Source organism: Macaca thibetana, chromosome 6 (genome assembly GCF_024542745.1).
Source record: "Macaca thibetana thibetana isolate TM-01 chromosome 6, ASM2454274v1, whole genome shotgun sequence".
In the NCBI taxonomy this organism is placed as follows: Eukaryota; Metazoa; Chordata; class Mammalia; order Primates; family Cercopithecidae; genus Macaca; species Macaca thibetana.
Genome location: NC_065583.1, coordinates 43,497,600 through 43,511,668, shown reverse-complemented (window position 1 = coordinate 43,511,668; position 14,069 = coordinate 43,497,600). Strand labels below are relative to the sequence as shown.

Below are 14,069 nucleotides of genomic sequence, written 5' to 3'. Positions count from 1 at the left end.
TAGTCATCAGTCTTTCAAACATAGACTTAATTCCAAAACGGTGAAAGACACCAGACGCACAGCAAAGAGAGAACTATAACCAAAGGCCTGCTAAAACTTCCCCCACCCCTATATTACTACAGAATTATAGAAGGCTTGAAGCAGAGGGTTTTTCACATAGCTCATCACAATTTACCATCTCTTTGTCTGTGATCAGGTTACAGAGTTCTAACCAGGCTCCCCAATGCAAGGGCAAAACATGAGTAGCTTCCACAAACACATCAATGGCCTCTTTCACCAAGTCCAGTTTTCGAAGCACCACACCATACCTGGGGAAAAAAAGAAACAATCACAGAAGTTAATGCTATTTAATAGCTCCTTTCTACTCAGGAGAATATGTTACAGAAAGTTCCAAATTACTGTAACACTTACAGATAAAGTCCAAATCCATCAAGTTCTCGAGCTTGGTGTTTTTTGCTGAGTTCCACTCTCAATTCTCTAAGAGCCTCATTTTTCACTTGTCCTTTTTCCAGGGGGCCTAGGAAAGAAACAGAATCTCTGTTCTAAGGTTAGGGTGCTGGTTTTGATTTTCTTATTTTATTTATTTACTTGTTTTACTAGAGACAGGGTCTCACTATGTTCCCCAGGCTGATCTCAAACTCCTAGGCTCAAGTGATCCTCCCACCTCAGACTCCCAAAGTGCTGGGATTACAGGTGTGAGCCACTGTACCCAGCTCATTTTCATATGCATATTCTCTTTAGCATCAACGAAAGTTACACCTGAAACCTCTAGCAAATACAAGGTACCAATGATATCTTACACAACCTATTTACTGTACTCCAGAAATTGCAACTACTAATGGGTTTACAGTCATACTCTGTTAGACCCACACAGTTTTTTTTTTTTAATTTCAATTCGTTATGAATGTTTAAAATGAAAAACCTCAACTAAAACTCTAAATTTCTAGCTTCAGGATGCAGAGAACAGAGAAGGGCCAAGGGAAGAAAGCCCTCACAATACCAAGCCCAAGCCCAGATTCCCCCAAGACAGCCCTCAGCTGTAGCTAGGTACAAGGCAGCTGAGATAAACCAGGTGCGTTCCAATTTGTAATGGTTATCCTCAGACCATTCATATTACCTGCCTGGCTCTTGGAGGCATTTAAGTTTGCAACCCTGCTTTTTAGGTCAAAAGGTAAAAGAAAAACATTCGTACCTAAGCTATCAACTGTTTCATCATCCTTCTTTTTTTCTCCAGACTGTAAGAGAAAATCAACAAATAGGTCTTTTTTCAGTTTATTCTAAAACATATTCTAAAACTAGCATCCTGATCCTACCTAAAGGGCCAAGTTCAAACAAAATGGCATCTACTTTCTGTCACTAATTATTTATTTAATTAATTAATTAATTTATTTATTTTTTGAGACAGTCTCACTTTGCTTTGTTGCCCAGGCTGGAGCTCAGTGGTATGGTCTCAGCTCACTGCAACTTCTGCCTCCCAGGTTCAAGCGATTCTCCAGCCTCAGCCTCCCGAGTAGCTACGATTACAGGCACCCGCCACCACGCCTGGCTAATTTTTGTATTTTTAGTAGAGATGTGGTTTCGTCATGCTGGCCAGGTTGGTCTCAAACTCCGGACCTCATGTGATTTGCCCACCTTGGCCTCCCAAAGTGTTGGGATTACAGGCATGGGCCACTGTGCCCAGCTGGTCACTAAATTTAAATAACTCTTCAGAGGCTCCCTGGCCAAATCTGGAGTTATCTGAGCACCAAAATAATTAAGTAATGAATTATGCACAATTAAAAATATAGCAATCCATGAGTCCATACTGATACTAAATAGATAAATAAATGGGGAAAGGGAGGGAAGGCTCTTTCTTAAAGTAGAATGCCAAGGGTTGAGTAGTAAATGTAGACAGAATGCTAGAGTAGAAAATCATCATTCTGCAACATTATAGTAACGATTGCTTCAGATAAAAATTAATAATGAATATTAAATTTAGAGAAAAAGTTGTATGAGGAGCAAGGTATTTGCATGGTCTTAAAGTGTATCCCCACAGATTATTGATGAGTTGCAAGGGAAATAACAGTAACTACACAGTGGAGAAAATGGATAACATCTTCATCAAATGCTCAAAATTAACATTAGCAGTGAGGGGCTTATAGGCATTGTGTAACACTAGATGCAATGCTCTGTGAAAAAACATCGGACATATCCAAAATGAAGAATGTTCTATTAACAAAAGGGAAAGATTCACATACCAAGAATATGTGAAAAAAGGAGGAGAGAGGGAAAAGAAAGGAAGGGGGAATAGAAAGGGAAAAGAAGTCAAACACACAGAATGTACAACACAGGGTGAACCCTAATGTAAACTGTAGACTTTTGTTGATATGATGCGTCAATACTGGTTCACTGATTACAACAAATATATCACACTGGTGCAGAATACTGATGGTGAGAGAAGCTCTGTGAGAGGGGAGAAGGAGGTATATGGGAACTCCTGTACTTTCTGCTCAATTTTGCTGTGCACCTAAAACTGCTCTAAAAAATAGTCTATTAATTTAAAAAAAAAAAAAAAACAAAAGAAAGGAAAAGAAAGAGAAAAAGAAACAGGGAGGGAAGAACTATAAATTTCAAAAAGAGTCAATGACGTAAAAGACAAATAAGGCTGTTCCAGATTAGTGGAGATTAAAGAGACATGACAACTGATTCCAGATGGTACTGAGGGGGAAATGCTATAGAAGACACTGCTGGGTCAATTGACAAGACTGGAATTCAGCCCAGTGCAGTGGCTCAGGCCTGTAATCCCAGCACTTTGGGAGGCCGAGGCATGCGTATCACCTAAGGTCAGTTCTTTCTTTCTTTTCTTTTTTTTTTTTTGAGACGGAGTCTCGCTCTGTCGCCCAGGCTGGAGTGCAGTGGCCGGATCTCAGCTCACTGCAAGCTCCGCCTCCCGGGTTTACGCCATTCTCCTGCCTCAGCCTCCCGAGTAGCTGGGACTACAGGCGCCTGCCGCTTCGCCCAGCTAGTTTTTTGTATTTTTTAGTAGAGACGGGGTTTCACCGTGTTAGCCAGGATGGTCTTGATCTCCTGACCTCGTGATCTGCCCGTCTCGGCCTCCCAAAGTGCTGGGATTACAGGCTTGAGCCAAGGTCAGGAGTTTCAAAGCAGCTTGACCAACGTGGCGAAACCCCGACTCTATTAAAAAATACAAAAATTAGCCGGGCATGGTGGCGAGCACCTGTAATCCCAGCTACCCAGGAGGCTGAGGCAGGAGAATCACTTGAACCCGGGAGGCGGAGGTTGCAGTGAGCCGAGATCACGCCACTGCACTCCAGCCTGGGTGACAGAGCTAGACTCCGTCTCAAATAAAAAAAATAAATTTGGAATTTGATAATAGATTAAATATGGTATCAAATACCATATTTAACAATATGGTGTTAAATTTACTAAAGTTGATGACTATGTTGTGGTTATTTAAGAAAATGTCCTTATTCTAAAGAGAACACATTGAAGCATTTAGGGGTAAAGAACGATGATATCTGCAACTTACTCTCAAACGGTTCAGAGTTAAACAATTCCATGTGTATGCACACATTGTGTAGGGATAGAGAGAAATGATAAAGCAAATAGGATTAATGTTCACAATAGGCAAATCTGCATAAAGAGTACATGAGTGCCAGGCATGGTGGCTCACACCTATAATCCCAGCACTTTGGGAGGCCAGAGCGGGTGGATCACCTGAGGTCAGGAGTTCAACACCAGCCTGACCAATATGGTGAAACCCCATCTCTACTAAAATTACAAAAATTAACTGGACATGCTGGTGTGCGCCTGTAGTCCCAGCTGCTTGGGAGGCTGAGGTAGGAGAAACGCTTGACCCCCACAGGCAGAGGTTACAGTGAGTCAAGATCGCGCCACCACACTCCAGCCTGGGCGACAGAGCAAGACTCCGTTTCAAAAAAAAAAAAAAAAGTACATGAGTATTCTTTGTACTATTCTTACTCGCAACTTGTCAATTTGGAATTATTTTCAAATAAAAGGTTAAGAAGTAAACATCCAGATTTTCTTTTTTCTTTTTCTTTTTTTTTTTTTTTTTTAGGAGATAGGGTCTTGCTCTGTTGCCCAGGCTGGAGTACAATAGTGCAATCTTGGCTCACTGCAACCTCCACCTCCTGGGCTCAAGCAATCCTCCTATCCCAGCCTCCCAAGTAGCTGGAGCCACAGGCACACGCCACCACACCTGGCTAATTATTGTATTTTTTGTAGAGACGGGGTTTCACCATGCCACCCAGGCTTCCTTTTATATTTTATATATTTGCCGTAAGGAAGTTTATTTTATTCCAAACTTCAGCAAATGTTGGTTCTATTCTACCATAACTCATCCAGATTAGTGCTTCTACACAGGTATAGATTGTATGTGAAAGATTAACTTTTTAAATCCCATAATTTCAAAATATCTTTCTTAAACTCATGGAGATAAGCAAAATGTGGTATATAAATACAATGGAATATTATTAAACCTTAAAAAAGAAGGAAATTCTTATATATGCTACCACATGGATGAAACTTGACAGCATTATGGTAAGTGAAATAAGACAGTCACAAAAAGACTAATACTGCATAATTCCACTTATGTAAGGTACTTATAGTACAGATCATAGAAACAGAAAATAGAATAGTGGTTGCAAAGGGTTCCTACCTGGGGGGAAAGGAAAAATGGAGAGTTATTGTTTAATGGGTATAGAATTTTAGTTTCACAAAACAAAAAATGTTCTAATGATGGGTGATGGTGATGGTTGAACATTATAAAGGCATTTCATACCACTGAATTGTAAACTTTAAAAATATTAAAATGGGCCGGGCGTGGTGGCTCACACCTGTAATCCCAGCACTTTGGGAGGCTGAGGTGGGTGGATCACAAGGTCAGGAGGTTGAGACCACCCTGGTTAACACAGTGAAACCCAGTCTCTACTAAAAATACAAAAAAATTAGCCAGGCATGGTTGCGGGTGCTTGTAGTCCCAGCTACTTGGGAGGCTGAAGCAAGAGAATGGCATGAACCCGGGAGGCAGAGCTTGCAGTAAGCCGAGATTGCACCACTGCACTCCAGCCTGGCGACAGAGCGAGACTCCGTCTCAAAAAAAAAAAAAAAAAAAAAAAAAAAAAAAAAAAAAAAAAGATGACTTAAACATAGTCCATAACTGCAAGAAGTTACCATGCTTGACAAATACAAGCTATGCTAATAGTTGATCAACCCAAATCAGAAAATCTGAAATCTGAATTGCTCCAAAACCCAAAACTTTTTCAGCACCAATGACACTCAAAGCACCAATGACGCTCACTGGAGCATTTTTTTATTTCAACCAGTAAGTATAATGCAAATATACCAAAATCTGAAAAAAAAAAAAAATCTGAAAAAAATCCGAAATCTGAAACACTTTTGGTCCCAAGCATTTCAAGTAAGGGATACTCAACTTGTACTAGGAAATGAGAGTATATAAAATGTTTTTTTTAATCAATTTATATGGATAAAAACTAAGAAAAAGTAGGCAAGTAAATTCATAATGTTTCAAAGTAAAATAATAAATTATACTTAAATTATTATTCAATACAGTATTAAGTTGGTTTACTTGTATTGTCCTTTACAGTCATAATTTTTAATAGTCATGAAAGAAAAACAATAAATATACTATAAAAATGATAAATGAATTTATAAATTTAAAAGTCAGCCCAGGCTTTTTAACTTCTTACACAATAATATTAATTTACAGGCATGAAGAACCTTATATAACCTAAAGCAAATAATCAGGTTGTTACTTATCCTGTTAGTCATTCCTAAGAATATTTTCTTCTGTACCACCATTTTTAACTTTATTTATGATATCTTTTTTTAATTATTGCTAAGCATTTATAAAGTACATTCATTCAGTGGCCCATTGCTAAGCTATTTAAAAGATTTAACTTTTCCATTGGTTCTAAATATGGATGTTTCACTAAAGGCAGAATGACATTTTAAAATGGCCCTCACCAGATATCTGGAATACATATACAGAAAATAGGCTTTCTTGCTATCGCAGCCATGCAGAAAATGTGCTGCCCGATCATACTCTTTAACATCAAAGTAGGCCTTGGCCAGGGTATAGGCATCCATATCCTGGGCATCCTCCTAAAAAGGAAACAAGCTTGTGTAAGTGGTTGGGAATAGGACAACAAATGTTCAAATCTAAAAAGTATATTCATTAATTTCAAGATGTGAGAGAAAAATGATTGTTTTCTTCCTCCTAAAAACCTAGAATATGTAGATGCATATATATATAATTTTATATATTTATTTTATTACCAAGTAAGCCCACAGAACTTTTTTTTTTTTTCTGAGACACAGTATCACTCTGTCACCCAGGCTGGAGTGCAGTGGCGCAATCTCAGCTCACTGCAATCTCTGCCTCCCAGGTTCAAGCGATTGTTGTGCCTCAGCTGCCAAAGTAGCTAGGATTACAGGTGTGTGCCACCACCTCCAGCTAATTTTTGTATTTTTAGTAGTGATGGGGTTTCACCATGTTGGTCAGGCTGGTCTCAAACTCATGGCCTCAAGTGATCTGCCTGCCTCAGCCTCCGAGTAAAAAGTGCTGGTATTACAGGTATGAGCCACTGCACCCGGCCAAGCTTTTCTTTCTAAAATATTTTTTCAAAATAAAAAGATGGAGAAAAAAGAAAACTTTAAAAAACTAAACTAACACACTCATAAATGTGTATTGTTTCTATAAATGTAGTAGAAAGTTGAATAGGCTTTGGTATTAAGGATCTAGATTCAAATTCTGACTTTTTGATTTCCTGGTTTCAGGACATTGGTAGGGAGGTTACTTAGCTTCTCTGAGCATCCATTTCTTCATCTGTAAAATGAAGCCAATAATACTGACCTTACAGATTTGACTTGAGGAAAATGTGAGTCACATAAAATATCCAGCATTAATATTGGCATTCTATTCCTTCTCCCGTCTTTTAAATTCCTACATAAATGCAATTTACGTGCAATTACTTTTGTTTTTTGTACTTCAATAAAGTTTTGTCATAATTTAGTATTGCTGAAGGCACAGAACACAGCTATAATTCTCTAGGTAAAAAAAATTAGATAATATCACATTTAAGTTAAAAACATACAATCCTTGGCTGGGCACAGTGGCTCACACCTATAATCCCAGCACTGCGGGAGACCAGGGCAAGAGGATGGCTTGAACTCATGAGTTCAGGACTGGCCTAGGCAACATGGCGAGACCCTGTCTCTACTAAAAACACAAAAAATAGTTGGGTGTGGTGCTGTGTGCTTGGGGTCCCAGCTACTTGGAAGGCTGAGGCAGGAGAATCGCTTGTTGCAGTGAGCCAAAATCACACTACGGCACTTCAACCTGGTGACAGAGCAAGACTCTGTCTCAAAAAAAAACAAAAAACAAAAATTGAATCCCCCAAATTCTTTTTTTTGAGACAGAGTCTCGCTCTGTCACCTAGTATGGAATGCAGTGGAGCGATCTTGGCTGACTGTAACCTCCGCCTTCTAGGTTCAAGCAATTCTCCTGCCTCAGCCTCCTTAGCAGCTGGGATTACAGGCACCCGCCACCATGCCCGGCTAATTTTTATATTTTAGTAGAGACAGAGTTTCATCAGGCTGGTCTTGAACTCCTGACCTCAAGCGATCCACCCGCCTTGAACTCTTCGGCAAAGTGCTGGGATTACAGGCATGAGCCACCGTGCCCGGCCCAATCCCCCAAATTCTAAGGATGAGTTAATTAAAATTTGAATAACTTTATTTTCCTCATCTTTCTTGCCCTGAACATCACCAGCACAAAACTGGAACGAAAACATATTCAGTGCTTTCTTCATTGGATCAACATGTCCTAAATATGGCCATTTAATTTAGGATTCTGGGGGCCCTTTTCACATCCACTCACCACTTGTTTCTTTCCCCCCAACCCTTTCACCTGCATTATGCCTTTTTGAATAAGAAATACTCATTACTGTTGAGTGGGACAAAAAAATCAAGAAAGGCATCATCAGGAAAACAAAATGGATTATAATGAAAAGCATTCAGGTTATACAAGCCTATGTATACATACATATTATAGGCCCTGCATAAAATATATTCATAACAGTCTATATATCTTTATAATTCAGAAAGTTTTACTATTTGGATTATATTATCTTAAATTTTTTTGTTTTGTTTTTGCTTATGGGAAGAATCTGGAACGTTCTACTGAAAATTACATATAATTTAGAGGCATTTAGCATTTGGCTGAGTTTTATTTTGTTTCGTTTTGAGACAGGATCTCACTCTGTCTCCTGGGCTGTAGTGTAGTGGCGCAATCTCAGCTCACTCCAACCTCAGCCTCCTGGGCTCAAGTGATCCTCCTCCCACCTCAGCCTCCGGAGTCACTGGGACCACAGGTGTGTTCCACCGCACCACCATGTATTTCTAGTACAGATGTGGTTTCACTATTTTGCCCAGGCTGGTCTGGAACTCCTGGCCTCAAGCAATCCTTCCAAAGTGCTCGGATTACAGGCATGGGCCACCATGCTCAGCCAGGTTGAGTTTTTAAACCAAGAAGCCACAATTGGTCCTAGTCACATCTTATATTCAGCACTTTGGGAGGCCAAGACAGGTGGATCACCTGAGGTCAAGAGTTCGAGACCAGCCTAGCCAACATGGTGAAACCCCATCTCTACTAAAAATACAAAAAATTAGCCAGGCGTGGTGGTGAGCGCCTATAATCCCAGCTACTTGGGAGGCTGAGGCAGGAGAATCACTTGAACCTGGGAGGTGGAGGTTGCAGTAAGTGGAGGTCATGCCATTGCACTCCAGCCTGGGCAACAGAGTGAGACTCAAAAAAAAAAAAAAAAAAAAAAAAAAAAGCTTTGGGTCCAAGACAAAGGATAACAAGTTTAAAGCCTTATATGACATGCTTCTTGGGTAATATTTATAGAACATTGAGAGTAAGCAAGCCAGGTGTGGTGGGTCACACCTGTAATTCCAGCACTTTGGGAGGCTGAGGCGGGAGGATCACCTAAGGTCAGGAGTTTGAGGCCAGCCTGGCCAACATGGTGAAACCTCATCTCTACTGAAAATACAAAAAAGTAGCTGGGTGTGGTGGCACACGCCTGTAGTCTCAGCTACTCGGAGGCTGAGGCAGGAGAATCCATTGAACCTGGGAGGCAGAGGCTGCAGTGAGCGGAGATCATACTACTGCACTCCAGCCTGGGTGACACAGCAACATTCAGTCTCAAAAAAATAAATAAATAAAATAAAATAAATAAATCACAGTTTTAAGGTTTACTGTAGTTTAAACTTTAGATCAAAACATTATTCTGGGGTTTTTTTAGAGACAGTTCCTAGAGAAGACCTGAAAACACTAAGTACACGACAAATTAGTAAAGAGGCTGCTGAATCAATCATTCTCACAGCACACTGAAAGCTATTCAACAAACCAATAGCTAATAGTTTACAATAATTCAGTAATGGTCAGGTTTCTGCAATGTCTGTAAAATCCCTGTATATAATATGAACCCTCAGGAGAGGGTGATATTTACTGAGGTGCTACTTCTCAATAAATATGCTTTATTTACTCATTCAATAGTTATTTATCCTATTTAGGGAACACTTATAAACCGTTGGTGGAATTGTAAGTTAGTTCAGCCTCTTCACAAAGCAGTTCAGAGATTTCTCAAAGAACTAAAAATAGAATTACCATTTGACTCAGCAATCCCATTACTGGGTATATACCCAAAGGAAAATATTCTACCAAAAAAACATCTGCACTTGCATGTTTACCACAGCACTATTCACAATGGCAAAGACATGAAATCAATCTAGGCGCCCATCAATGGTGCACTAGATAAAGAAAATGTGGTACATATATACTATGGAATACTACACAGCCATAAAAAAGAACAAAATCATGTCCTTTGCAGTAACATGGATGCAGCTAGAGGCCATTATCTAACATGAATTAACACAGAACTAGAAACCCGAATACAGCATGTTCTCACTTACAAGTGGAAGCTGATCACTGGGTACACAGGGAGATAAAGATGGGAACAACAGACACTGGGGACTCCAAAAGGCGGGAGGGAGAAAAGCAAAGGGTGAAAACTATCTGGCCAGGTGCGGTGGCTCATGCCTGTAATCCCAGCACTTTGGGAGGACAAGGCAGATGGATCACCTGAAGTCAGGAGTTCCAGACCAGCCTGGTCAACATGGTGAAACCCCGTCCCTACTAAAAATACCAAAAGTTAGCTGGGCATGGTGACGGGTGCTTGTCATCTGAGCTACTCTGGAGGGTGAGGCAGAAGAATTGCTTGAATCTGGGAGGCAGAGGTTGCAGTGAGCTGAGATCATGCCATTGCACTCCAGCCTGGGCAACAAGAGCAAGACTCCGTCTCAAAAAAAAAAAAAAAAAAAAGTAAAACAAAATAAAACTATCTATCGGGTATTATGTTCACTATTTGGGTGATAGGTTCAACTGAAGACCAAACCTCAGAATCACACAATATATCCATGTAACGAACCTGCACAGGTAACCCCTGAATCTAAAACTTAAACAACAAAAACAATTATTTATCCTATTCAGGATCAACGATGGGCCTAGGCATTATGAAAGTGGGCACAGGAGTAAAAGCTAGTGAGACAGATATAAATTGGATTGACTCAAAAATTTTACCTAAGAGTTAGCCGGGCGCGGTGGCTCACGCCTGTAATCCCAGCACTTTGGGAGGCCGAGGCGGGTGGATCACAAGGTCAGGAGATCGAGACCACGGTGAAACCCCGTCTCTACTAAAAATACAAAAAATTAGCCGGGAGCAATTGTGGGCGCCTGTAGTCCCAGCAACTCCGGAGGCTGAGCCAGGAGAATGGCGGGAACCCGGGAGGGGGAGTTTGCAGTGAGCCGAGATTGCGCCACTGCACTCCAGCCTGGGCAACAGAGCGAGACTCAGTCTCAAAAAAAAAAAAAAAAAAAAAAAATTTACCTAAGAGTATACCGTATGCTTTACTTATTGCTTTATTTAATCTTCTTGAAAATCTAGCAATTATTAACATTACCTATAGATGAGAAGGCTGTCACTTAGAAATCATTTGCCCACATTGGTGCTACTAATAAAGAACTTGACTGAAATATAGATGCAAGCACCAGGTACACTTCTAAGCAGCCTATATTATTATCTCATTGACTTCTCTCAATATCCCCATTGAATAGGTACTATTACTATCGTCACTGCACATATGAGGAAATTGGCTCAGAAGGTTAAGTTGCCAAAGGTCACTTGAACCCAGGATCATCTAAACCCAGCGCCTAAACTCAACCATTACTTCCTATGCTGATCAGACAACAGTGTAGGTATTGTAAAAACTTTTTTTTAACTGTTTTTTGTTGTGTTTTTTTTGAGACAGTGTCTCGCTCTGCCCTCAGGCTGGAGTGCAATGGCGCAATCTCAGCTCACCGCAACCTTCGCCTCCTGGGTTCTTTAAGAGATTCTCCTGCCTCAGCCTCCCGAGTAGTTGGGATTACAGGCGCGCGCCACCAGGTCCGGCTAATTTTGTATTTTTGGTAGAGACGGGGTTTCACCGTGTTGGCCAAGCTGGTCTCGAACTCCTAACCTCGTGATCCGCCCACCTTGGCCTCCCAAAGTGCTGGGATTACAGACGTGAGCCACCGCGCCAGACCAAAACTTTTTATTCTTCTCATCCTTTTGGACTATCTCATATTTATTATGAGATAGTCTTATAATTCCTTATAATAATATTTACTATTATGAGGCACTCTTATGTCCAGGTTTGGCTATAAGCACTAAAAGGCTGAAATCATAAGCAATAATTGTTTACTAATTCTCTCCAGCTTAAAATAAGAGGACCACCAAGTCTTTCAAAGCTCAAGAAAACTAGATGGATAAAATCATTGAAAACACTCAGCTCTTTGAATGCTTGAATTCCCTCTAAAACACTCAGCTCGTTGAATGCTTGAATTCCCTCTACAAACACTCCTGCTAAGCAGTTTGCTCTCCTCCAGTGACTGGACACTCAGTGGCTCTTGAGGCACATCCCTGGGTTGATGGGGAGCGCTCAGAGTAAACATGTCCTTACCTCTGTAATAGGCGGAGGCGGTTGCAGCTCGGCCAGAGGCAATGCGGGAAGAGAGAAAGCCAACTCCGCCGACCTGGAACACCCACACAAACTAGATCAGCTCGACAAGCCCCCCAAGGCCAAGGATTCAAGCCCCATCCCTTCCCACTCCAATATCTCACCATTTGCTACTGTGCAGTAGGCCCCGCTCCCGAGTAAGGCCCGCAATAAGCAGCAGTTGCTTTTTAATTTCCCGCAAATCTGAGAAATCGCTGTTTGTGGACAGGACAGGCGCCACTGCCGCCGTCACAACCACCGGGACTACAGAGGTACTCGCAGCCATTTTCCCGACTCGGGCCACTCCAGCCAATCACCGGCGATAATACTGGCTGCCCAGCTGCACCAAAAATATATGCCTGTCATTGGCCGGCTCTTGCTCCGGAAAAACCAATCATAGGTCTTATTTCTGATAACGTCACGAAGAGGCGGGGGAAAAGAAACAATTACATCCCTAAGTGGCCAAGAGCTACTGAGGCGGTAAAATTAGAAAGTAGGCGGGGCGAGGGAGAAGCCACGACCTCTGGGCGGGGCGGGGAAGAGGGGAATGAGTGACTGGGAAAAGTAAACTGGGAAGCTAGGGGTAGGAGTAGGGGCAAGAAAGGGTGGAGTGCCTTTCACTTTAGGGGTGATGTGATTGGATAAAATAGAAAGGGTGTAGTTTCAGGGCCGACTCTACCAGAGAATGACAAAGTGATGTATATGCTAAGAAAGGTGCATGGTAGCCTCTGGATTCTTCCTTAAAATAGGAGGATGCATTGCCCCATGTGGAGGATTTTTCCTCTTTGTCTACCCTTTCTTACCCCGGGTAGCCTGGGGAGGTGAGGGTGAGAGCATTTTTATATAACATTTGTTTAACAATAATTGTTAGCATTTCACATTTATTGAGGGCTTATCCTGCAACAGGTTCTGCCGTTTTACAACTATAATCTGGTTTAATCCTAAAAACAGCACTATGATATTCGTATCATCCCAATTTTATAGATAGAAAAACGGAAGCTCGGCCAGGCGCGGTGGCTCACGCCTGTAATCCAACACTGTGGGAGGCCGAGGAGGGCGGATTACGAGGTTAAGAGATCGAGACCATCCTGGCCAACACGGTGAAACCCCGTCTCTACTAAAAATACAAAAAAAAAAATTAGCCAGGCGTGGTGGTGCGCGCCTGTAGTCCCAGTTATTTGGCAGGCTGAGGCAGGAGAATCGCTTGAACCCGGGAGGCGGAGGTTGCAGTGAGCCGAGATCGTGCCATTGCACTCCAGCCTGGGCGACAGAGTGAGACTCCGTCAAAAAAAGGAAAGAAGGAAGGAAGGAAGGGAGGAAGGAAGGAAGGAAGGAGAAAAAAAAAAAAACAAGGAAGCTCAGAGAAGTTCTATCACTCTTCCAAGGAGAGAGTCTAGACTATAAACCAGATTTTACTCCAAAGCCCGATGTTCTTAAACATTACATGAACCTTTTCGGCATTTTTTGGTTTTTATCCTTTCATAGTAATATACTATTTTACCAACTCTTGGGAATTTTTTCAAAACCATTTTATCATTCCCTGGTTGTTATATAGAAGTTATCTATTTTTAAATTGTTATTTCATTTTTTTTTTATTTTAAGAAAGAGTCTCGCTCTGTCATCCAGGCTGGAGTGGCCGTGGACCGATCAAGGCTCACTGCATCCTCAAACTCCTGGGCTCCAGTTATCCTCCCGCCTCAGCCTCCCAAGTAGCTGGGACCACGTGTGTGTGCCACAACACCCAGCTAAATTTTTTTGTAATTTTTATAGGGACAGAAGCTCCCTATGTTGCCCAGGCTGGTCTCAAGCTCCTGGGCTTAAATGATCCTCCCGCCTTGTCCTCCCAAAGTGCTGGGATTACAGGTGTAAGCCACCATGCCCAGCTCATCTTATCCTTTAAAAAAATCAATTTGTGGGCCTATAATCCCAGT

General features: G+C 41.5%; 1 protein-coding gene across 1 annotated transcript in view; it reads right to left on the bottom strand.

Moving 5' to 3' along the window:
- Nucleotides 1–12,465, bottom strand: part of CDC23 (cell division cycle 23) — a 33,607-nt gene extending 21,142 nt beyond the window's left edge. Inside the window, exons 1-6 of the mRNA XM_050795587.1 lie at nt 12,264–12,465; nt 12,103–12,175; nt 6,007–6,144; nt 1,193–1,235; nt 412–517; nt 176–308 (exon numbers count right to left, since the gene is read on the bottom strand). Coding sequence (XP_050651544.1) covers nt 176–308; nt 412–517; nt 1,193–1,235; nt 6,007–6,144; nt 12,103–12,175; nt 12,264–12,424 — 654 coding nt within the window. The 5' untranslated portion in view covers nt 12,425–12,465. The remainder of the gene's footprint in view (nt 1–175; nt 309–411; nt 518–1,192; nt 1,236–6,006; nt 6,145–12,102; nt 12,176–12,263) is intronic.
- Between the last annotated feature and the right edge of the window lie 1,604 nt (nt 12,466–14,069).